The 22,850-nt window shown below is 53.3% G+C and overlaps 1 protein-coding gene across 6 annotated transcripts; it reads left to right on the top strand.

Annotated features, from left to right (window-relative positions):
• The first annotated feature begins 1,417 nt into the window (after positions 1 to 1,417).
• On the top strand, positions 1,418 to 20,377 carry DENND2D (DENN domain containing 2D). Of its 6 annotated transcripts, none has more exons than XM_043575831.1 (12): positions 1,418 to 1,673; positions 6,258 to 6,433; positions 7,268 to 7,380; positions 8,085 to 8,154; positions 8,876 to 8,953; positions 9,999 to 10,139; positions 11,192 to 11,340; positions 15,446 to 15,623; positions 18,381 to 18,422; positions 18,813 to 18,897; positions 19,203 to 19,442; positions 19,866 to 20,377. In XM_043575831.1, exons 1-12 carry the CDS (start codon positions 1,616 to 1,618, stop codon positions 19,940 to 19,942), a joined length of 1,407 nt encoding a protein of 468 aa, XP_043431766.1. In that variant the 5' UTR covers positions 1,418 to 1,615; the 3' UTR covers positions 19,943 to 20,377. The 6 variants fall into 6 exon arrangements, with proteins under 6 accessions (XP_043431766.1, XP_043431765.1, XP_043431767.1 ...); XM_043575830.1 differs by having other exon boundaries at positions 1,420 to 1,673; positions 19,200 to 19,442; XM_043575829.1 differs by lacking the exon at positions 1,418 to 1,673 and adding an exon at positions 3,569 to 5,655.
• The last annotated feature ends 2,473 nt before the right edge of the window (positions 20,378 to 22,850 follow it).

Genomic DNA, 22,850 nt, shown 5'->3' with positions numbered 1-22,850 from the left:
GCCTTTTTAGTTGTACATGTGCACATATTTCTTTGCCTGTTTTTAAAGGGAGGAAGTGATTTGGTCTGGACCGCCATAAAATAGGTTGAGAAAATTAAGGCACGACAATATTCAACCGACTGGACATGTTGATCATGAACAACTGTTGTACTTACACAGAGATGCATAAGACACCAGCCAAGAGGAGATACTTGGGGAGGAGGTGTCCTTGTGTGTGGGAACACACAGAGAATAGGGAACAGAAACAGACTGTATAATTAAGTACAAAATTGCATATGCCCAGAGTAGAGGCCAACTTTTAGAACCTCCTGGCAAAGCCTAGACAGTTTAATACCAGGGCTGGATTCTCCACTCCTGCTCACCCACCCTGTCTGTGACAGGAGAGGTACCTGGAGGCCATGCGTGGGTGACAGAAAGGAGGTGTAGGTCTGAGGGTCCTTTCTATGGAGCCCAGACATATTTCTGCCAGTGTCTTCTGCCTTGTGCCTCTCACACGTGAAACTGAGGCTAAAACCTCTGTGAATGCAGAAACTTCAGATAGACTCTGCACATGCCCCACCCTTCCCACCCTACAGGTGCAGGTCTGGGAGGAAGAGGAGAGCCAGGCAGGAGGCCCAGAAGCAAGTGGGGCTTATCAGATGCAAATTTTCATGTCTGACAACTAAAGCTTGAAGTCTCTGCGTGTTCGTTCGGAATTCAATGAGTACGAGAAGGGCGGAGGAGGAGCTGAAAGGCTCTGTGGGGATTTCGGATTAGACCAGGAGTGTGGATAGCTGCAGCTGACATCACCATCACCACCCTCATCATCACCATCACCATCACCATCCCTTACATTTGTATCACATGATAGTCTACAAAGAGCTTTCTGTTCCTTAGCGTTCACATGTCTGTGGGCTGGCGGGGCAGGGTTTACTCCCACTTTGCTGAGCTGCCCAAGCACACTCTGGACGCAAGTCAGGGTCAGATCCCTAAGGGTTCCTCCAGTCCCTCCTCGGGAGCCCGAAGGGCTGTCGTTGGCTCGTTGGTTCTTAGGGAAGTGAAATAGGGAAAAGAGCAAGGAACACGTGCCCTATGGGTGCAAGGACACAGAAAGCATAGGACACAGAAGGAAATGGCCAGAGGCTACAGCAGTTGCGAGGTGGGGAGAGATGGAAGGGTGGAAGGTGTGCCGACTCTGAGATAAGTGGAGCCACCTGGAAAGGGCCCCGGTGCCCACAGGGCACTCCCAGCCGGTGCCGAGAAGGTAGGGCGTGACCGCGTCGCACCCGCGCGTTTGGGGACTGCGGGCTCAGGCAAGTCGAGCTTCCCGGGGCGCCCCACGGAGGGTGGGAGCGCGGTGGCACCGCCCCCTCCCGGACGCGCGTCGAGCGCCCTCTGTCACCCCACGCCGCTCCGCCGGGGGCGGGGGGGGGGTGCCCAGGGCAGAGGCGGCCCGCCCAGGTGCGCCGGGGTTTGGCCCGCCGTCCGGAAGGTGCGCCGCCGGGTCCCGGGCCTGTGCCCTCGGCCTCCCCCCCCACCCCCCCGCGTGAAAGCGAAAGTGCCGGGTCCGCGAAGGGCGAGCTCCGGGGGCGGGGCCGGCGCGGACCCGGGACGGGCGCCGGGCACTCGCCGGGCCATGGATGGGCTCGGCCACCGCCTCCGAGCCAGCCTGAGACTGAAGCGCCGCCGCGGGGGTTAGTGCGGGGCCGGGGCGCGGGGGCGGGGAAGCCGGGGGCCGGGCCTCGAGGCTGGCGGGGCGGGGGCCGGGAGAGAGGGTGGGGGGGAAGCTTGTGGGGGGGCGACTGAGGGCCACTAGGAGCGCAGGCCCGGCGCCAGGTGAGCCGGAGAGGGGACGCAGGTGGAGGGGACGTGGCGAGGTGGCGCCGGGGTCGCAGATCGGAGGGGCGCCCAGGCCCGCGGGGGCGAGGGGGAGGCGGCGGGCCGAAGGAAGCCGTTGTGGGGCCCCGGGGCCACGTGTCCTCCCAGCCAGGAAGCTTGTGGTGCAACCGCAGTGTGCTTGAGGCGCCCTCCTGGAACCCCAGCCCCGCCCCGCCCGCTGCGCTCCACGGAAACTCCGCTCCCCCGACGTGACCGCCCCCACCTGTGGGCGGCGGGGCCCCGGAGAGTGTGGCCCCCGGCAGACCTGGGAGTGTGCCTGCTCTGCGGGGCCTTAGAGCCTGCGAACCAGACAGGGCACGCCTGCCCTGGCCGCTGACACCCCCACCCCCAGGTGAGGGGGAAAGAATTCCTCCCGTCCAGGGTTGTGGGGACTCCAGTAGAAGTCACTTCCTTTCTTCCTAGCAGGGGCGCTGGGCTTTGCAAGAACACAATTGGGAATTCATTCATGTTTTCATTCATTCAACAAACATTTATTTCGGCTTGCCGGTAGCCAGTCCTGAAGTGTCCTTTAGATACTTTGCCCAGAGGTCGCACCTTCTGAGCAGAAAGGAGTCGGTTGGAAGGTAAATCGGGTCACTCCCAGACAGCCTTCTAACATTGGCAGTTGAAAAGTCCCCTTCCTACGCCAGGCCCCCGAATTGGGCAGATCTGGGTGAGACACAGGTGCTCCTTCTGCCCTCCCTCCTGCCAACCCCCACCCCCCTCACTCCCAGACTATTTCAGAGACAGGAATGGGGGCAGGGCTCTGGACGGCAAGGGTTGGCACAGAGTTCAGCCATTCTGACCTCGCTGGTGTCCTCCTTTCTCTGGAGAGTACTGGCCTGGGCTTTCCTGGACTCCCTCAACCCTCAGAAGGCTGTGTGAATGGCAGAGTTCTGCTTTTGGCAGCCCAGAGGAGACATTCCAGTTGTTCCCACCCCAGCCCCCAAAGTGGGCTGATCATGGTGTCTGGGCATCAAGGAGGAGCTGTGAGGTGAGCAGCCGGTGTTCGCTGTCCTGAGCTTGGCCACCTGTCAGGCCAGGACAGTGTGCTCTCTTCATCTTGCATACCATCCTTCACCTTTCTGGGGAGTTCCCGCATCTTCTTTTCCCTTTTGGCCTCAGGGCAGTTGTGTGGTAAGTGTGTGTGTGCGTGTGTTTATGTGTGTGCACGTACACGCATGTGTAAATCATCCTGGTGGGAAGAAGTGGCAGTGGTAGTGGTCCTGAGTGGAGAGCAGCTGAGCTAGAAAAGGAAGAGCCAGCCTTCTACGTCAAAGTTCTAAAAAGTCCCCTTACCTATAGTCTAGCTGGTTTTGTGACTTTAGTCAGGTGGCCGTGGGAGGGGCTTCCTGGTGGAGGAACAAGTGTAACCAGACTCTCGACTTCCCTAGAAGGGGTGGCTCCCTCCTCAACTAAAAAACTCAGGACTGTGATTGCACTCCAGGGCACCAGGGATTAAATGAGATGACCTATATTAATAGGATGAATGTTTTCCTTCTTTTTTTTTTTTTAATTTTTTTACATTTATTTATTTATTTTTGAGAGACAGAGACAGGGTACAAGCGGGGGAGGGGCAGAGAGAGAGGGAGACACAGAATCCGAAGCAGGCTCCAGGCTCTGAGCTGTCAGCACAGAGCCCGAAGCGGGGCTCAAACTCACAGACCTCGAGATCATGACCCGAACCGAAGTCGGACACTCAACCGACTGAGCCACCCAGGCGCCCCGAGGATGAATGTTTTCTGTTCAGCTTTTCTCTTCTGTTGATAAACCTCTTTGAAAGGGAGAAGAAAGCAATCCTTTTCTGGATTTCTTGGGCTTCAGCCCAAAAGTCTGGTAATCTCTTTTGTTTGATTTTGTGAGTTTTGCTGTTCTCCTGGCTCTGCTGATAAAGCAGGAGGAAATGGGCTGAAAATGCAACCCAAAGGGTTCAGGGAAAGGCATAATTTCCTGAGGTTCTGGAATGGTCAGTGAAAAGATTTGGGTTCTCAAAGACCTTTGTAAACGGGAGGCAGCCCACATTTGTGGAATGTTTGGTGTGTACTATATCTAAAAGGCAGGAGCATAGACATGGGACTCTCATAATTCCTACCCACCCCCCCCCCATTCTGTTAATAGTCCCTGAATAGCCCCTGACTTGTTCTGTGACTCAGTTTCCCCATCTGTATGAGGAAGATGCTTGTTCCTCAGGTGGTGAGGGTTGTACAACAAGTCTGTGCAGGTTGTAAGGCGTGGTGACAGTTCTGAGTATTCTGGGTCATTGTCCTCACCATGACAGAATCTGTCACATCCTTACTTGTGGGTTCTCCCCACGAGTCGTGTCTGGGGCCCCTGAGTCCTGGCTTTTACTAGTCCCACAAAAGCCAATCTGGAGCTCTTAAGAAGAAGGCAGCCATCTCCCCCTTTCAAGCAACCCACTTTCCTCCAGCGGGCTGCTAATTCTTTGCTGGAGTGGCAAACACTGATACCAAACCCTTTTGCTTCCTGGTCCCTTTTAGAGTCAGCTTTCTGACAAAGTCCTCTCTGACCCCGGGCATTTACTCATTCGTAGGTGACTTATTGTTATTTTTCTCTCTTCCCCAGCCTCCTAGCTCTAGATACCACTAGAGCCCAAGGGGCCACCTGCTCTGCTTTTAGCTTGGGCAGAACTATTGACCTGGCTCAATGGGGAAAAAAGCCTGAGCAGGAGTGGGGGTAGGGCAGAGATCACTCAGTTGCTTTCCTTTGTCACCGAATGCCCCTCAAGCTGCTGAGGCTACCGGTCCGTCCCCTACTGTAGGCCAGGGAGACTGTCCTGAGTCAGTGCTTCCTATTTGGGAAGTGGGATCGTTTGCTGGAGCCCTGGAACGGTTCCCGTGAGAGAAGTCAGACTTCGGATATATTGCAGGGGTGGGGGGGTGGGGGGGGTGCGGTGAGAGATGCATCGCTGTAGATCATCCTGAAGTATCAGGAACTCTCCAGCTCAGAGATGGATTTGTTCTCTATTTTACCTCCAGGAGAGGAGGCTTTTACGTTCGTATCAATTTCCAGAACTCTCTCATGCTAGAACGGTTTTTTTCCATTTAGAGAATTAATGGACTGGGTCTATTTATCTTAATCAAGGGAGGCAGTGGTATGCTGGCTGTGGGGAATATTTGGTCCTATCCTCTTGCTTGCAGTCCTGAAGTCCTGGAAACTCCTGAATGCAGCATGGGGCCTTGCAGGGGTTTGGGGCAGTAGCGGACCAAGTTGAGATGTGAAAGGTCAGGAGTCAAAGTTACGGGGATATAAGATCCCTGTCCTGGGGCTGGTGAAGTTCCAGTGCCCACAGTCTGATGCTCTTAGGCATTCTTCACTGTCCTGAAATTGTAAATAAACCCGTTGCACAATCCGCAGCCCAGAATTCACAGCCCTTAGCCCAGAAAGCAGCTGGGCCTTGGAGGTGTTTGCTCACGACCTTTTCTCTCGCCACACCCTGGGGCTCTTGGGAGGAGCTGAGGTCTGAGCTGCAGTGCCAGGATGCTGCCTCTGTTGGTGCGGGCCTTCTGCTGCCTTCCTGGGTCCCGTCACATCCTTCTTGCTCAGCCATTGGGTGCTCAGCATGGAAACTGCCGTCCCCTGTTTGGAAGGCAGCACATGGCTTGGCTTCACGGAGTTGTGGTTGGAGACTGAAGCGGCCCCTCTCTCAGACTCTCTGTAGCCGGTCTGTAGGAGGAAAGGGAAGCACTCCAATGCCCTGCAGGTTCGAGAAGATGGAAGGACAAGTGGTAGGCACGATGCTCAGGCTGTTCCGCAACCGGCTGCCCCGACTCCGAGCAGGTCTGGACTGGATTACCCACTTCCTGTTTTCTAGGGTGACCCTCTTGGATGGGGCTGTTTCTTCCTCGAAATGCTTCTTCCTTTTCTTACATGTAGAATCTTTATAGTTTGACCTCCATCTGGTCCCCCGTGTGACTAGACCAGAATACTTCCCCTACTGGATTTTAGAGCTGGTCATGCCCCACCATGGGGGGGTTTGTGTGGTCACAGGCACGTGGCTCTGGGACCTGTTCTGCTTTGGATACATGTCCGCTCAGGGCTTACTCTTTCAGGTACTGCCCTGGGCACCTGTGGGTGGGCACAGTCTCTGCCTCTGGGGCAAAGGGCCTCCCAAGCGGCTCCCCAGTCCCTTTCCTTGGCGTCCAAATCAGTGGCTTCTGTCCCCCTCTTGGCTCCCTGGGTTTTCAAATCTCCCAGGGCAGGCACGGAAACTGCCCAGTTGGTTCTGACCCTGTTGCAGGCCCTGAGGAGCGGGGAAGGCTCCGGGGACCTTAGCGTTGGCCTGGCGGCCCCGAGATGCACAACTTGCCGGGAGCCACACAGGCTCCACCTGGGGCATGGGCTGCGGAGATACCAAGTGGGGTCTGGTGTCTTGGTTTCAGGAAGTCGCCAGGACAACCTGAGGGAAGCTGCGAAGGAACCAGAAAGGGCCCCGGAGCACTGTCTGTCCACCTTTGCTGGAGGGCAGCACTTCTTTGAATACCTCTTCGTGGTTTCCCTCAAAAAAAAGAGTTCAGGGCATGACTATGAGCCCACCATCACCTACCAGTTTCCCAAGGTAAGGACTGAAGGAGGGGGCAGGGGGAGCCCGGGTTTGGGTGTTTGAGAGGGGGGCGGTGCCAGGGCTCAGGTCTAGAGCCGCCTTGCGCTGCTCCGCTCCTGTTTCCTTCAGGCCCAGCCCTGTTTCCTGTTATCACCCACAGAATCTAGGTCTGGCTTCTTTGTGAGGACCTGACCTGGGCTCCCTGGCCGGGAGACCAGGCTGGTTCTTCTGCCCCTTTTGGGGCCTCCTAGTTCTTCCAAATTCCATCCTTAGTCATCCTTCTCTGTAGAGAAGCTTACCTTCTGCCAGACCTCCTTGCCGGCATCCCCTCCCTGGGGTGGGTGGGAAGGAGAGGGTGGGGCAGGCACACAGCTGGTGGGCAGGCTCAGCCTGTGGCCACAGCCCAAACACCAGGCTCCTTCATGTCTGCTCCCGCACTGCGGTCAGGGGCGGGCGTAGGGCATCCTCATTGACCCTGCCGGCCCGGCAACTGAGCCGGCCACCTGTCCTCTCTAATGGGGTGGCTCTCTCACGTGGCCCCTCCAGGAGGCCAGGCAGCCTCTGGGCCTTTCTATACCAAGTGAGGCCCTGGCCCTCTTCCTGCCTATGTGGGTCCTTAGGATACTGATGTCTAACTCAGGCTCGTGTAGACTCAGCCGTGGGGCTGGTCGGACCCTGAATGAAGTCTCTGTGCAGAGTGACAGGCAGAGGCACGTTGAGCCCCCATGCCAGCAGGAAAGCTTATTCTCAAACTGCTTTAGAGCCTCAAGAGCAGCCTGCCAGCCCTCAAGCCCTCTCCTCCTGCCCCTGCCCCCACAATTCACTGGGCTTTTCCCCTGTTTCCTATAGCGAGAGAACCTGCTCCGGGGCCAGCAGGAGGAGGAGGAACGGCTGCTCAGTGCCATCCCCTTGTTCTGCTTCCCAGATGGGAATGAGTGGGCACCACTCACTGAGTACCCCAGGTAATTGCCCGGGCCTGGGACAGAGGAACCTGGGACTGGAGGAGAAGGGACAAGTGTGAGCCATGTGGGTCCTGCGGCTCCCTCACTTGGTGTGGATGCCAGTTCTCACCAGCTTCTCTCCTGATGGGGAGGGGCTGTAGTCAATCCATTTATAAACATCTCTCCTGGAGTCCCCCAAGGCCAGGGATCTTAGCCAACTCGGTCAACCGGCCTGTCACCTCTGTCCAGAGAAGGGCGAGGTTCTCTCACCTGTCCTGGGAATGACAGTCGCCATGTTTTGGCTGCTTCTGGAAGAAGCTGGACTCAGCAGAAGGCCTTTGGCTTCAATGAAGGCAATGTGGCAAAGTCCCTTTCAGCATCAGCCCTGGTTTTTGGCTGCCTGAGTTTGCATTTTGGCTTTACCACTTTTGAGTCGAATGACCTTGGATAAGAACCACCTTTGCGGCCTCAGTTCCTTTGTCTTTCAAGTGGGGATCGTAATTGAACCTACCTCAAAGGGTTGTTTCGACAATTAAACGAGGTGGTGCGTTTAGAGCTGGGAGCCAATAAGCACGTAATAAATTACTGGTGTTATTATTACTCTCAGGATTAATCAGCAGCTCCCCTCTGCCCCCCTGACCCTGCTCAGCATCTCTCTGAGGCTGTCGCTTTCCTGTTTTAGGGTCTAGTGGGCAAATGCAAACCATGTGTGTGCTCTTCTTCAGGGAGACCTTTTCCTTCGTTCTGACCAACGTGGATGGGAGCAGGAAGATTGGATACTGCAGGCGCCTCTTGGTCTGTGCTGCTCAGAACTGCCCCCTCCTCTCTGCAGCCCGCTCGGCTCCACAGCTGGGCTTGCTCAAGCTTCAGCTGCAAAAGCCAAGGCTCCTTGGCAGTGGTGGTTGCGGGGAGCGCACGGCCCAGCACCTGCTGCCATGTTAGTGCCCTCTGCAGCCCTGCAGGAACGGGGACACTTGCCCCTCCTTGCCCACCCAGGGGACCTTTGCTGGCCATGCTTTGGTCTCTTCTCTCCCCAAGCTTCTGACATCTCCCTGTGTGGGAGGCTCCTGCCTAATCCCCTCTCCACCTTCTGTACCCAGGCCTGGCCGCCTTGGCCCCCAGAGCCTCCCAGAGCATAGACTGGGGCTGGACGATGATTCTTGGGTCTCAAGAGGATTCTCCAAGTCACTTTTACAGTGCTGTCCTCCCTCCCCATTCCCTCATCTCTACAGCACACTTGCTCCCTTTCTGTGCGGGCCCCACCTGGTGCTGGTGCTGACGGTGGCAGGGCTTGGCCCCCTCAAGGCCATCTTCTTTCGACTGTGGTGGCTGTTCTGGCCTCCCTGCTGCCTGCGCCACGAACAGAAGCTCTGCACAGCCAGGGGCTTCTCCGTCTGGCCCGCCTTTCCCCATGAGTCCCCTAGTCCCAGCCACCAGCCGTGTGCCCCGCCAGCCCCAGTTGGGAGAAGCCCTGGGGAGGCTGTGGCATTGAAGGAGCCTGTCTGTCCCTCCCCAGCCCGCCGGCCGTGGCCCTCGCCTTCCCAAGGTTTACTGCATCATCAGCTGCATCGGCTGCTTCGGCCTGTTCTCCAAGGTAGAGGTGGAGCGGGATTCCTTGGGGCCTGTTTGGCCTGTTCAGCCTCCAGGTCGGCCTGGCCGCCTGACCTGTCTGTGCTCCCTGGGCCCTCAGTGGACTTCTTTTCTCACAGCCGGGGTCGATCCTAGGCACACTTGGGGAAATTGAGGCAGAGAGGAGCTTGGGCTCGAGAAAACTGGGACTTTCTCCCCTGCAGAGAGCCCACGCTCCCCCTCTGGTCAGGTAAGAAAGCAGCTGGAGCAGGACAGCAGGGAAAGCCCCAGGTTAGGGGGCGGGAGTTTCCTGTTTCCTCATCTGTCAAGGGCATACAGTGATGGCTCACCTCCCTGGCTTAGGGCCTGGCACGAGGCTCGAATGAAGCAACATGAGAAATGCAGAACACTGAACAAGTGTGAAGACGGCTGCTCTACAGGGGGGCCCCGAGACTCCCCGTGAGCCCTCTGAGGGGGGAGGTCCCTAGGACTTCTGGAGCTAACTGCAGGGCCTGTGCACCCGAGTCAGGCCTCAGAATGGACAGGCATGTCTTGGTGGCCACGAAAGAGCTTCATTGTGCTCTGCCCCCAGCAGGATCTTCAGAGGGTGAGGGCAGGACGCTGTGAGCCTTTGCTTGGTGGAGTGTTCATCTGGGCTGGGTTCTTGGGGATGCAGTCTGGCCCTGGCCCTGGCGAGTCTCCGGTGGAAGTCGGAGGGCAGAGTAACACCCAAGAGGCCCAGGGTTCTAGGCTCCCACTGCACCCAGCATCCCAGCGTGACTAGACATGGTACCACTGTGTGCGGTGGTTGGCTCTGGGATGACTGCCGGGGGGGAAGGCGGTCACGTGGTGCCAGGAAAAGGGAGGAACGGGACTGGTAGGGAGAGGGTGAAAGGAAGAAGGCTACAGGCCTCCTGCAGGAGAGAAACAGCAGACTGGGCTCTGCTGGGGAAGGGAGGGAAGCCTAGAAGGTCCACGGGGATTGGCTGGATCAGTGCAGGGCGGGAAGACGCACGCACGGGGGTCTCTGCCACTTCCCGGTGGCATCCCTCTGAGCCATTTCCTTGCAGATCCTGGATGAGGTGGAGAAGAGGCACCAGATCTCCGTGGCTGTCATTTACCCGTTCATGCAGGGCCTCCGAGAGGCGGCCTTCCCTGCCCCCGGGAAGACTGTCACCCTCAAGAGCTTCATCCCCGACTCGGGCACTGAGGTGGGTTACGGAGTGCGTGAGCCCCAGCTTCGGTGCTACCGCTGTCACAGTCATGCCATTCCCCCCCCCCGGTTAACACACCCAGACTGAGCCAGGCCAGGACCAGGGCCTGACTAGAAGGATTGACAGAGCCGAAAATCAAACCCACGTTTTCTGACCCTCCCAACCTGATGCTCCCAGGGACCTACTTACTGTTCGAGCCACCAAGACTTGTATCTATAATAAATAAAACATGTAAGCTAAGGTTCCTGGTGCTAGAATGGACTGTGCCCCCAGCCCCAAACAGCCATTTCTCCCCATTACCACCCTTATCTTCCCATGTGTGTGTCTAGTATCACTCCCTCATGGCCTCCCATCTGTCTACTTGTTATCATCCCTCCCCACCCCTGTGTCCCCACCCATGCCACACGGGGATGCTGTCACTGCAGGCACAAGGCTGTCTCTTCCAGTCCTGCCCCCTGGGACTGTGGAAGGCCGGCCTGCCTCTCTGAACCTTGGCTTCCCTATGTAAAAATGAGGGGAGGAGCTAGGCCTTTTCACAGCCTCCATAGAATGCTTGCCCTACACCAGGCCATGCAATTTTCTGGATACAACTCGGTGAATACAATGAATAGGATTCCTGACCTCCTGGAGCTTAAAATCTAGTGGAGGAGACAGACGCTAAATAAGGAAAGACACAAATAAGTATGTAATTTAAAGTGACGAAAGGGGAAAAACCAGATGCTCCATGCGAAAATGATGGAAACACACGTCCAATTAGGCGGGCCTCTGAGCCGGAGGGAGGAGGAGACAAGCAGAAGGGTGACCTGACCTGTGAGGACCCTCAGGCAGGAAGAGCAGACTGGAAAGGGGGACGGGTCGGCATGACCCTGAGAGCTAAGGGAAACCACCCAAGTGCTTCCAGCAGGGGAGAGGCGGGATCAGATGTAGCCAGGAGAGTGGAGATCAGATGTAGCCAGGAGAGTGGAGGGGAGGCAGGTGGAGACCCAGCGTTCCAGGGTCTGCGAGTTTTCAATGTGGTGACACCTTCTCTCTCTCTGGTTCCCCTGCAGTTCATCTCCCTGACACGGCCCCTGGACTCCCACCTAGAACACGTGGATTTTAGATCTCTGTTGAGCTGTCTCCGTTTTGAGCAGATCCTTCAGATATTTGCCTCTGCAGTGCTGGAGAGAAGAATCATCTTCCTGGCAGAAGATCTCAGGTGGGTCCAGCCGCTGGGGCCGCTTCCCCCGCCGTCTGGCTCCCCTGGGTTGAGGGGACGGACCGGAGGGTTCTCTAAGGGAATCAGCCTGTAGGACCTTGATGCCCACCCTCCTGCCTCCAGGTCTGATTTTGCACTAAGCCTCCTAGAGAAACAGCTGTTGCAATTCCCCTGCTTCTGCCTCCAAACTTGATTGCTGCCTAAGGGTGAAGAAAGATCCAGATTTGGCTCCAGGCAGAGACCAGTCAGGGTGGGTGCAGACGTGATTCTGCTCCTGATGGCTTAGGGAGGGGAAGAAGGCGTATATAGGTTTGGAGGTCAAGAGCCCATCATCCCCCCCTTTTTTTTTTTAAGTTTATTTATTTATTAGAGAGAGAGAGAGAGAGAGAGAGAGAGGGAGCGTGCAAGCAGGGGAGGGGCAGAGAGACGGAGAGAGAGAATCCCAAGCAGGCTCCATGCTGTCAGTGCATAGCCCAACGCGACCCTCAATCCCACAAACTGAGATCATGACGTGAGCCAAAATCAAGAGTCGGACACTCAACCGACTGAGCCCCCCAAGCTCCCTAAGCCCATCATCCTTAATGGCAGACACATCTCATCTATCCATTTTTTCACTCATTCTACAAACATTTATTGTGTGTCAGCTGTCTGCCAGATGCCAAACGTCAGGAAGATACAGACAAACAAGACATGGTCTTTGACCCTAGGGGATGTAGGAATCTGTAGTGGTTGAATGCTCAGGTGTTGAAATCAGCAGGGCAAGGTTCAAGTCCAAACCATTCTTCTATCTTTAACTGTGTGCTTTCCCTTAGGGTAGTTTCTTGACTTCCTGAAGTCATAGTCTCCTTATCTGTAAAATCACAATAAGGATCGTGCCTACCTCATAAGCTTCTGCCGAGGATCAAATGACACAGTGCACCACCTCCCTGCCGGGCATACACGTAGCCCGGAGTGTTATATTAATTTCAGGTGTACAACATATTGATTCGACAGTTCTATATGTTCCTCGGTGCTCCCCAAGATAGGTGTAGTCACGGCCAGTCACCCTGCAACATTATTACAATGTTGTGGACTCTCTTCCCTACGCTGTACTTTTCATCTCCGTGACTTGCTTATTTTTATAACCAGAAGTTTGTACCTCTTGACCCCCTTCACTTACTTTGCCCATCCTCCCTCCCACCTCCTCTCTGGCAACCACCAGTTTGTTCCCTGTATTTATGGGTCTGTGTCTGCTTCTGTTTGTTGTATTGTTTTTTAGATTCACGTAGAAGTGAACTCATGTGGTATTCGTCTTTCTCTGTCTGACTTCTGAATTTTTTTTTAATGTTTATTTATTTCTGAGACAGAGAGAGACAGAGCATGAGTGGGGGAGGGGCAGAGAGAGAGGGAGACACAGAATCCGAAGCAGGCTCCAGGCTGTGAGCTGTCAGCACAGAGCCTGACACAGGGCTCGAACTCACAAACCATGAGATCATGACCTGAGCCGAAGTCGGTCGCTCAACTGACTGAGCCATCCAGGCGCCCCTGTCTGACTTCTTTCATTTAGCATAGTACAAGGTCTAGGTCCATCCATGTTGGTATGAAATTGAAGGGGCGCCTGGGTGGCTCAGTCGGTTAAGCGTCCGACTTCAGCTCAGGTCACAATCTTGCCGTCCGTGGGTTCGAGCCCCGTGTCAGGCTCTGTGCTGACAGCTCAGAACCTGGAGCCTGCTTCCGGTTCTGTGTCTCCCTCTCTCTCTCTGACCCTCCCCCGTTCATGCTCTGTCTCTCTCTGTCTCAAAAATAAATAAACGTTTAAAAAAATTAAAAAAAAAGAAATTGCAAGATTTCATTGTTTTCGTATGGCTCATAGTCCTTTGTGTATGTGTATGTATCAACTCTTTTTTATCCATTCACCGATCGGTGGACACTTAGGTTGTTTTCGTATCTTGGCTCTTGTAAAAGAGTGCTGCAGTAAACCTAAGGGTGCATACCTTTTCAAATTAGTGTTTTTGTTTTCTTTGGATATACACACAGCAGAATTATTGGGTTCTGTGGTATTTTGGTTTTTAACTTTTGGAGGGACCTCCATACTGTTTTCCACAGTAGCTGCATCACTTTCCATTCCCACCAACAGTGAATGAAGGTTCCCTTTTCTCCACATCCTCTCCACCACTTGCTATCTCTTGTGTTCTTGCTACAAGCCGTTCTGATTAGTGTGAGGTTATATCTCATTGTGGTTTCCATTTGCATTTCCCTGACGATTAGTGGTGCTGAGGATCTTCTCTGTGTGTCTTCTTTAGGAAAATGGCTATTCAGGTCATCTGCCCATTTTTTAATCACATGACTGTGATGATTTTTGGTGTTGACTTGTGCGAGTTCGTTATATATTTTAGATATTAACCTTTTATTGGTTATGTCATCCTCAAATCTTCTCCCATTCTGTAGGTTGCCTTTTCATTTCGTTGACGGTTTCCTTTGCTGTGCAAAAGCTAGCTGTTATCCTTCATGATAAGTTCACAGTTGCATATATCCCTGTACATAGTCAAAGAAGGGGACTGTCATGTCTTGGTCTGTGCCTCTTACGGGCCTCAAGTCTGAGAAAGACATGGGGAGACATATGATAGAAGAGGAGGAAAATATCATAAAACAGTAGGAGGCTGACCTTTTATTCATGTCTGGGGAGGGAGAAAGCCAAGGATATTGGACTGACAACTCTGGTTCTATCTTTTAGGGAAGAAGAAAACGAGGTTAGGTTAGGGGCTCAAATGTTAGGCCAGAGGGTCAGGGGAATGTCATGGGTATTAGGGGAAAGGAAGCGTGTAGGGCTTGAGGTCTCTGGGCTGAACGTTCTATAAAAATCAGTGACCACCAAAAAGGCACTCGTAGGCTAAATCCTTGAGGGAAGTGGTGGCATCTTCTGCTCTGGAAATAGTGTTCCCACTTTCAACCCTGTAGAAAAATACGAAGTTTCTCTTGTGGCTGCAGCTGGGCTTCCTCCTTTTCCCCTGAGATCAGTGTTTGGGAAGTGAAGGTGATTCCAGGTGCCTGCTGGCCTGGGCACGGGCCAGGGCAGGCAGGACTCGCCTCTCAGGTGCTCACTTTCTCCAGGGAGGTTGCCCCCCTCCACCCCCCCCCCCCTTCCTTCCCACACTGAGCTTGTCAGACCCCTGAAGCACAGGCAGGGAGGAGACTTCCAGTCAGCCTAAGCCCGGCTAGACCCTCAGGGACTCAATCTTTGTGACTCAGGAAGTGCAAGCTCCATTCCAAGAACTGAAACACGGTTTCTGTATCTGTTTTGATTGGCCTCGGGTTGGGTGTTGTTTGGAGAAATGGGGAGCCACGGAGAAGCTGTGGAGAGGACAGAGAACGGGCCGTGTGTGTGTGTGTGTGTGTGTGTGTGTGTTGGGGGGTGTGGTGAGGCATCTGCCTGAGCTGTGACCGAGGCAGGATCATCCGGGGAATGCTTCATTGGAAGGGTGGAGGGGCCACCTCTGTGGGACTTTCCGGGTAGGAATTGCCGGGCAAAGGTTCCTGGAATCTAGGAATTTCCCAAGCTCGCTCTGGCACCAACCTGTTAACTTTAAATAACCTCCGGTGGCCAGAGGGAGCCGTGAGAGGTAAAGACTACATATGGGTGAGGGTGGATAGCCACAAGGAGGAAACACGGCTTCGCCTCTCTGCTGTGCCTCACTGTTTACATTTGTCTCCTTAACTACACTGTGAGTTTGTTCAGCGGGGTCAGCGCCTTGTACTTCCTGGTGTCCACATCCTTAGCGCAGTGGTGAGCGTGTAGAAGGGCTCACTCAGTAAGCTGCTGGAGTGAAGGCATTTCCTCTTCCTCCCTCTCTGGAGCCACTAGTGTTTTTGTGCAGCGGGGAGAGGGCGCACCAACTGGGCGGGAAAAGAAGGGTCAGACAGAGGCCCCATCCTGGATGAGAGGAGCCTCGGCCGCTCCTGGCTTCTGTCCCCCGCGCTCCCTCCCCGCAGCCGTCGGTAGTCCCGAGCTCTGCGACTGGCACGGCTCTAGACTTGCTCCTGCCGTGGGCGGGGGCCGTGGGGGATGCGTCGTGGCGGAGGCGCAGGGAGGCCCCTCTGACTCGTGTTCTCTGTGCCCTGTCCCCAGCACCCTGTCTCAGTGCATCCACGCTGCCGCCGCGCTGCTCTACCCCTTCAGCTGGGCGCACACCTACATCCCCGTTGTCCCCGAGAGCCTTTTGGACACTGTCTGCTGCCCCACTCCCTTCATGGTCGGAGTACAAATGCGCTTTCAGCAGCAGGTTATGGATAGCCCCATGGAAGAGGTATGGTGCAGCAGGAAGAGGGCGTCGCTTGGAGCCGGGCACACCTGGTTTTCGCACCTGGGCTCCGCCACTAACAGAGAGCGGATCCCCAGCACCCTCCACACTGTCAGTGCAGAGCCTGACGCGGGGCTTGAACTCAAACTGCAAGATCATGACCAGAACCGAAATCAAGAGGCCGACACTTGACCCACTGAGCCACCCAGATGCCCCACAAGAGTTCTCTCTCTGATTACCTCAGAGCTCACTTGGCTAATGAGGATATAGGTCCAGATCCCCCTTGGTTTTGTCAGCTTCTGGCTTCTTGGCGGTGGCCCAGACACGCCCAGAGGGCTGCATGGTGAAAACGGGCATTGGTAGCATAAAGCTATCTCCAGTGTTGGAAGAACAACTCAAAACATGCACTCTGCCTGTTCCCAAGATCGCCCGTTACTATAATCTCAGTTATGAGAGTTACTTAGGGATGTCTACACTGGCTAACCATTGACTTCTGTGCAAAGAGCTGACCAAGGGAAGAGGTGAGGTCTAGTAGGAAGCTACTGAAGAGGCAGGAACCAGCCTGAGGGGGAAGATTTCCCCCATTTGCGTAAGAAACAATGGAGGTCCCAAGAACTGAGTTGACTTATTCGAGGCCACACAGGCAATGATGGAACCTAGCACAGATAGAACCAAAGCCCCTCTTATACAATGTGTTGCTGGGAAGTAATGAAGTCAGCTACTTCCCTTCCTGACTTCCCTGGCCTTCCCAGCCCTCCTCGTAAGTGCTGAGTAGACAGGACTTTTGAAGGAGCCTTTGCCATGTGACTAACTGGGTCAGAGTATTAGCCCCACGTTTAGCAAGGACTTAAAATATCCCAACCCTAGGAGTTATGAAACTTGCTGACACCGCAGTTCCGACTCCTCCCTGACAGCCAGGCAGGACGACACCCCAAGGCCTGCTGTGCAAGAGCCTTGGCCTGTTTTCGTCCTCAGCAGCTGCTCTGCGAAATGGGCAGGGGCCAAGGAAGGGGGAAGGCCAGGGGCCGCTGGGACTGTGGGGGGATTCTCTGGCGGCCCACATAAACTCTCTGGAAGGGATTACTCAACAGACCGTAATATAGCGATTACTAGAAAGATTCTGGGGAACGACTTCACAAAAAAAATTCTTCATGCGTACTCTTAGCTCCCTGAAATGAACCGCCTTCCCTGAATGAAGGCATGTGAGCCTATGTAGTCAAGTGATTTCAGGCCTGGACTAGTTCAACGTTTTCTCCCCTGATAATGGATATTTACAGTGCCTACTCTGTCTTTTGGCACACTTTCCGGTCCCTCTTTCCTTTTATTTGGAAGAACGGAGCATAGAAGGGATCATTCACCATATTGGCAAGACCAAGAGTCCACAAACTGCAAAGGGGGGCCCAGCAGGCCTTTAAATGACCAAGCCAGGCTTGTGGATCATGGCAAACTGTTGAGCACGTGCCCTACCTAAAGGGGGCAGCTGCACTCAGTTCCATCTGAACGTGGTCCTTTAGAAACACGGACCAACCAGGGGTGCCTGGGTGGCTCTGTCGGTTAAGCGTCTGACTCCAGCTCAGGTCATGATCTCATGATCTGTGAGTTCAAGCCCCGTGTCAGGCTCTGTGCTGACAGCTCAAGCCTGGATGCTGCTTTGGATTCTGTGTCTCCTTCTCTCTGCCCCTTCCCTGCTCATGCCTCTGTCTCTCTCTCTCAAAAGTAAATAAACGTAAAATAAGTTTTAAAAAAATAAGGAAATGTGGACCAACCAGTGTTAGAGTTCCTGACTTTTCAGGAGTCCTAAAACCAAGTTTAAGTGAATTTTCCCATTTTGAATATTGGAAAACAATTCAATTGTTTAAACGTACTCTGAGGATCAAAGAAACAGATCAGCAGGTTGGAATCCCACCAGCAGGATGCCAATTTGTAATCTCTAGTCTGGACTGAGGGCCCCTTGGACAGTGAGGGAGCCGGTAGCAGAACTCAACTGCCAGCCCTGTGCGTGCCTTCTCTGCAGCCTGCAGACACACACCCGGTTTCCTCACCACTTCTCCTTCCCTATTCCTGTTGCCCTGGGCTCATTTCCTTCTCTTCCCATTTCCCGTGGGAAGGTCCAGAGCTCCCAGAGAGTTTTTAAACTAGGACGCCAGGAGATCATACAGAAAGTTGTTGCAAGCATCAAAAGATCAAAAGCCATCCACTGCTGTCCTAAATCTGACCAGAGGGCAGGGAGTTGAAGGAGGGTGGTGGAGAAAGGGATGCAGAACGTAGGACCCATCTAGGCTTGGAAATGGGCTCTACTAGTTGTGAGACCTTGGACAACTTTCTTGTTTGTTCCCTCACCTGCAAAATGGGGATAGTGCCTGCCTCTCCAGGACCGTGGGGAGAATTAACTGAGAGAAAATGTGCAAAGCCCGATCGTGTGTGCTGTGTGCTAAATGTTCCAGATCTAGAAGCCATTCCTGTGATCCGTGTTTCATTAAGAGTGACTGGCTGTGATTTCTCCCATGTTGTATTCCTTCCTACCTTAGCGCTCCTCCCCACCCCCTTCCTACACCCTCATTTCTTTTCCCCAGGAAGGGAACTGGGGTTTCCAAGGAGGGGAAGGGTGAGAAAGGAGGGTGTGACGCAGGAAAGGAGAATTGCAGTTGCCGATCTTGTTGCCATTTGGGCTGACAGGTACGGCCACAGGCAGAAATGCAGGTGGTAAGTGTCCCTGTGGTCTCTGATGGGAAGAGGGAAAACCATTCGCTCTCTTTATTTCAGGTCCTATTGGTGAATCTTTGTGAAGGAACCTTCTTAATGTCAGTAAGTATCTGGGCTCCGACCCCCCCTGCAGGCCCACCACCTGGTCTATCACACTCGTCTCTCCCGTGCTCCACCTCCTTCCACGTAGTTGAAGTGCATTTGCTGGGGGAGAACCCACGCTAAGACCATTCTATGAGGCGATCGGTGTTGATGCTTCTAAAGCAGGGATGTAAACCCAGTACCCCAGGGATATAGAGAAGACTTGCTAATGTTTACACTCAGACTCAAGACCCAGAGGCAGTGTCTGTTGTTTCTCTCTTACATGGCCAATTATTTGGGGGTAGAGTTGGGGTGTAGAATTCACACCCTCTTCACGCTATCTGCCGATACACCTCCTGTGAAGACACCGCCTCCCTGACAGCTTGACGTCTGAGCTCTGTTCTGTCCTAGGTTGGTGATGAAAAAGATATCCTACCACCCAAGCTTCAGGATGACATCTTAGAGTCTCTCGGCCAGGGGATCAATGAGTTCGAGAGTAAGTCCTTGGTCCTCCTTATTTGGGTTTCTCCACAGAGCCTGAGGGCAGGATTCCCGACCACCCCTGCCCAGACTAAAATGGACTCACTCAGCAGTCCTGGGCCAGTCCCAGGTGCCTAGATTCTAGGGCCAGTCTGAGTGCAAGATGTCATTCTTCCTAAGCAGGGGTGGAGAACCCGTACCCAATCTCCTATTTTGATCGGTAATTATGAGGCCTACCCTGGCTGCTTTCCTGCCGTGAAAGCCACCTGGAGGCAAGAGTGGGTGGTTCTTCTGAGACGGCCTCTTGTATATCTCCAGCAGCTTCCGAACAGCTCAACGAGCATGTTTCGGGCCCATTTGTGCAGTTCTTTGTCAAGACTGTGGGCCACTATGCTTCCTACATCAAGCGGGAGGCAAACGGGCAAGGCCGCTTCCAAGAACGGGCCTTCTATAAGGCTCTGACCTCCAAGACCAACCGCCGATTTGTGAAGAAGTTTGTGAAGACACAGCTCTTCTCCCTTTTCATCCAGGAAGCTGAGAAGAGCAAGCACCCTCCTGCAGGTATGTGGTGACGGCCCCTATCATTCCAAGCCCAGAGAGGGTCACTGCCTCCAAGTCAGGTGTGGCCCGAGGATGAACAGCATGGTGTCTAGAGGCCCACAAAATAAGATGTAGTCTTGTCAGTGGGGTTGGAACAAAGTAACTTGAAGCCTCAGAAAATGCCTCTGGGCTGCCATTTGGTAGAACTTGCTCTTTGTTTTAATCTGGAGTTAATTTCTACTAACTATTCTATTTGTAGCCCCAGATTGGGGCCAAATTGAATACCTGGATCTCCAGAGGCCTGTGAGAACATGGGAGTCCTGGTGGGAATGTGGGTGTGGTGGCAGAGGAGACAGAGAGGGTATATCTGATCCCCGTTCCTGACCTCATCGTCGTCCACCTGGCCGGATTATATGCCTCTAACACCGGCTTCTGAACCCACAGGCTACTTCCAACAGAAGATACTTGAATATGAGGAACAGAAGAAACAGAAGAAATCAAGGGAAAAGACTGTGAAATAAGAGCTGTGGTCAAAAGCAGGGGACTGGACTCACGGGTCAGTTTTGGACTTTGGCCCCTGCCAGCACGGTGGGATTGGCAAAGCTCGCGGCCCCCAGAACCCACGGCCTTCTTCCGAGTCCTGGTAACCAGGTCTGGTGTCAAGCTGGTGTCTTGGGTTTGGGATCCCTGGAATCAGCTTTCCCAGGACCGTGGAAGGCTCGGACCTCCGTGCTCACGGAGCTGGGCTCAAAGCTACATTTTCTGCGCAGGTGACACAGCACAGTAGCACAGGTGCTGTGGAGCCTTAGAAGTTGCTGTGAATGCCCTCTTCCAGGAACCACTATGATGAAGTCCTCAACAGGGAAAGTACTTGTGGCCCAAAGGCTCAGTCTCTCCACGTAAAAAAGAGGTCTGTGGACATAGGAAGATAAGAATAAAGATGAAAGTCTTGTTTACGTGTTATCTTTGGCCTCCACGCTGGGGGGAGAAACCAGGAGCACAAGGCAAAAAGATAGAATAAACTGCATGGGGAGTGGGAGACCTGGCCACTGTGGCCCAGAACTTTGGGGCTGTGTTTGGACTGGGGGTCAGCTGCTCTGTTTCTAACAGGAAGGGTGGGGATACCGGGAGAAGCGGCAACGGCACTGGGACAGGGCGGCAGTTCTTGGGTCTGGTCAGGTGTGCCTTCCAGAATCCGGGAGGAAAGGCTGCTAGCCACGGAAGTATCTGCATTCCAGGGAAACTCGAGGTAGGAAATTTCAGTTCCCAGAAGCCGGTGAAGAGCTCTACATTGCTTCCATAGGCAGGTCTGTCTGCCCATCACAACTGAAGGTTTGGAACCTTCAGTTGTAGACATCCAACTTCCTACTTGGTTATTTTGGGAAACCAAGTTCAACTCTTACAAAAATTAAAAAAAAAATTTTTTTTAAACATTTATCTTTGAGAGAGAGACAGAGTGTGAGCTGGGGAGGGGAAGAGAGAGGAGACACAAAATCTGAAGCAGCTTCCAGGCTCTGAGCACAGAGCCTGACGTGGGGCTCGAACCCATGAACTGTGAAATCGTGAGCTGAGCTGAAGTCGGATGCTTAAACCACTGAGCCACCCGGGCATCCCTAAACTTTTTTCTGAGTTTGTTTATTTTTTGAGAGAGACAGCAGGGGAGGGACAGAGAGAATCCCCAGCAGGCTCCATACTGTCAGTGCAGAGCATGATGCAGGGCTCAAACCCATGAACCATGAGATCATGAGCTGAGACGAAATCAAGAGTTGGACGCGTCACTGACTGAGCCCCCCAGGTGCCCCCTTAGACACCAATTTCAACTCTTTAGCTAATGGTGGAGGGATTGCTGCATTGCTGTTTCCCCCTTTCAGAAAAGAGTATTATAATCTTAAGGGTCCAAAGGAGTCGAGTGGTCACCTGGTCCACCTTCCCTCTGTACTTCCAATGACAGCTTCTGTTTCAACACTGAAAGGGATGGGAAACTTTTAGAAGCCTCTTACCTTTCCAAACTCTCATCTTTTGAATGTGTGTGTGTGAGCGTGGCCCTCGGAGGCCCCTGAATTCTACACGAAGAACACAAATGTTTTCGGGGGGTTCAGCAGACACACGCTGCGGGCGGCAGATGTTCCACTGTTCACCCACCGCCTGTAGCGATGCTGCTACTCTTCACGGGTTCTAAGAGTCAGCGCCGTTCCTAAACCTCGCTGTACCTCAGAAGGTTTTAGAACATGGATTGGAGTCCTGGGAAGCTTTTGAAAATACTTTCTGAGGCCTCATCCCAAACTGACTAAAGCATCTCTAGAGATAGGACCTGGGAACCTGTAATTTCTAAAGCTCCTTCAGGTGATTCCGACACCCAACTAGGTATAGGATCAAAGAGGAGGCGGGCCAGCTGAGGTTGACTATAAGTGTACCCTTGATCTGATGACGATGTACCTGGAGATAAGAAAGCACACACGGAGTATCTGAGCATCTTTCAGATTCCCTTTATGGCTGAAAAAGATTTGAGCATCTGGGTTTATAGCTTTAGCCCACAAAAACCTACTATGGTGTGAGGAGAGAACACTGGACCAGGATTCAGAAGATACGGAGTCTAGTCCCTATTTGGAAAAGGAACAACTGTGTGACACTGATACACCACTTAGCCTCTCGGCAGACCTCAATTTCCACTGCAGGTAATTACCATCTGCTGTGTCTATTGTACTACTCAAGGAGGGCAGTAGGTGCAACTGTTCCAAATAAGTAGAATTATCCTTCTTCGTCCTAACCTTCAAAACTACCCCAGATGCTGGAGGAGTTGCTAGCCAGCAAAAACAATGAGAGATTTCTCTCTACTGCTACAGTCTAGCAAGGAACTTGAAGGTTTCACTGTCGCTCCTATTCAAGATTACATGGGATTAACGGAAGCATTAGAAGTGCAAGAGAGCAGAGTTCCGACTCCCAGCTGAGGCAGAACGGCTGTTGTTTACCCATGATTACAAAAACAGGGTATAAATACAAATCAACAGGAATCTATACAAATCAATAAAAAGATACCACTAGTTTCTTTTCTGCTGTCCCCCTCCATTCAAGCATCTGGACTATACATACTGTGGAAACAGATCCGGCTTATAGTCACTGAAGACAGCTGGTTCTCATTTCAACCTGTAGCATACCGAGGAGGCAGAACAGGAGCACAACTTTTCGGTAACTGCCTAGGGAGGCCGAAGCCTCTCTCATTGAAAATTCTGGGGAAGGGTTTGAGATTCCTAAAAGATTTATAATCTGAAGGGTGACAAATGCAACGAAAAAAACCTATCAAGAAGGAAAACGAACACAGTTCCATATTTTAAGTTAAACAGAATAGATCGCAGGACACATAATGACAAAGCAGATGACCGAATTTCCTCATTTATTAAAGAACAGAAATAAATTTTGCTTAAAAAAAAA

This window comes from Prionailurus bengalensis, chromosome C1 (genome assembly GCF_016509475.1).
Source record: "Prionailurus bengalensis isolate Pbe53 chromosome C1, Fcat_Pben_1.1_paternal_pri, whole genome shotgun sequence".
NCBI lineage: Eukaryota > Metazoa > Chordata > Mammalia > Carnivora > Felidae > Prionailurus > Prionailurus bengalensis.
Note: the sequence above shows the minus strand (reverse complement) of the source record. Positions and strands in the feature narration are given on the sequence as shown.

Coding starts and splice junctions, on each gene's coding strand:
- DENND2D (XM_043575828.1), top strand. CDS start 5,172: ATGCTCTTAGGCATTCTTCACTGTCCTGAAATTGTAAATAAACCCGTT. Junction 18,898..19,199: donor GGGGATCAATGAGTTCGAGA/GTAAGTCCTTGG, acceptor GTATATCTCCAG/CAGCTTCCGAACAGCTCAAC. Junction 19,443..19,865: donor GAGCAAGCACCCTCCTGCAG/GTATGTGGTGAC, acceptor CTGAACCCACAG/GCTACTTCCAACAGAAGATA.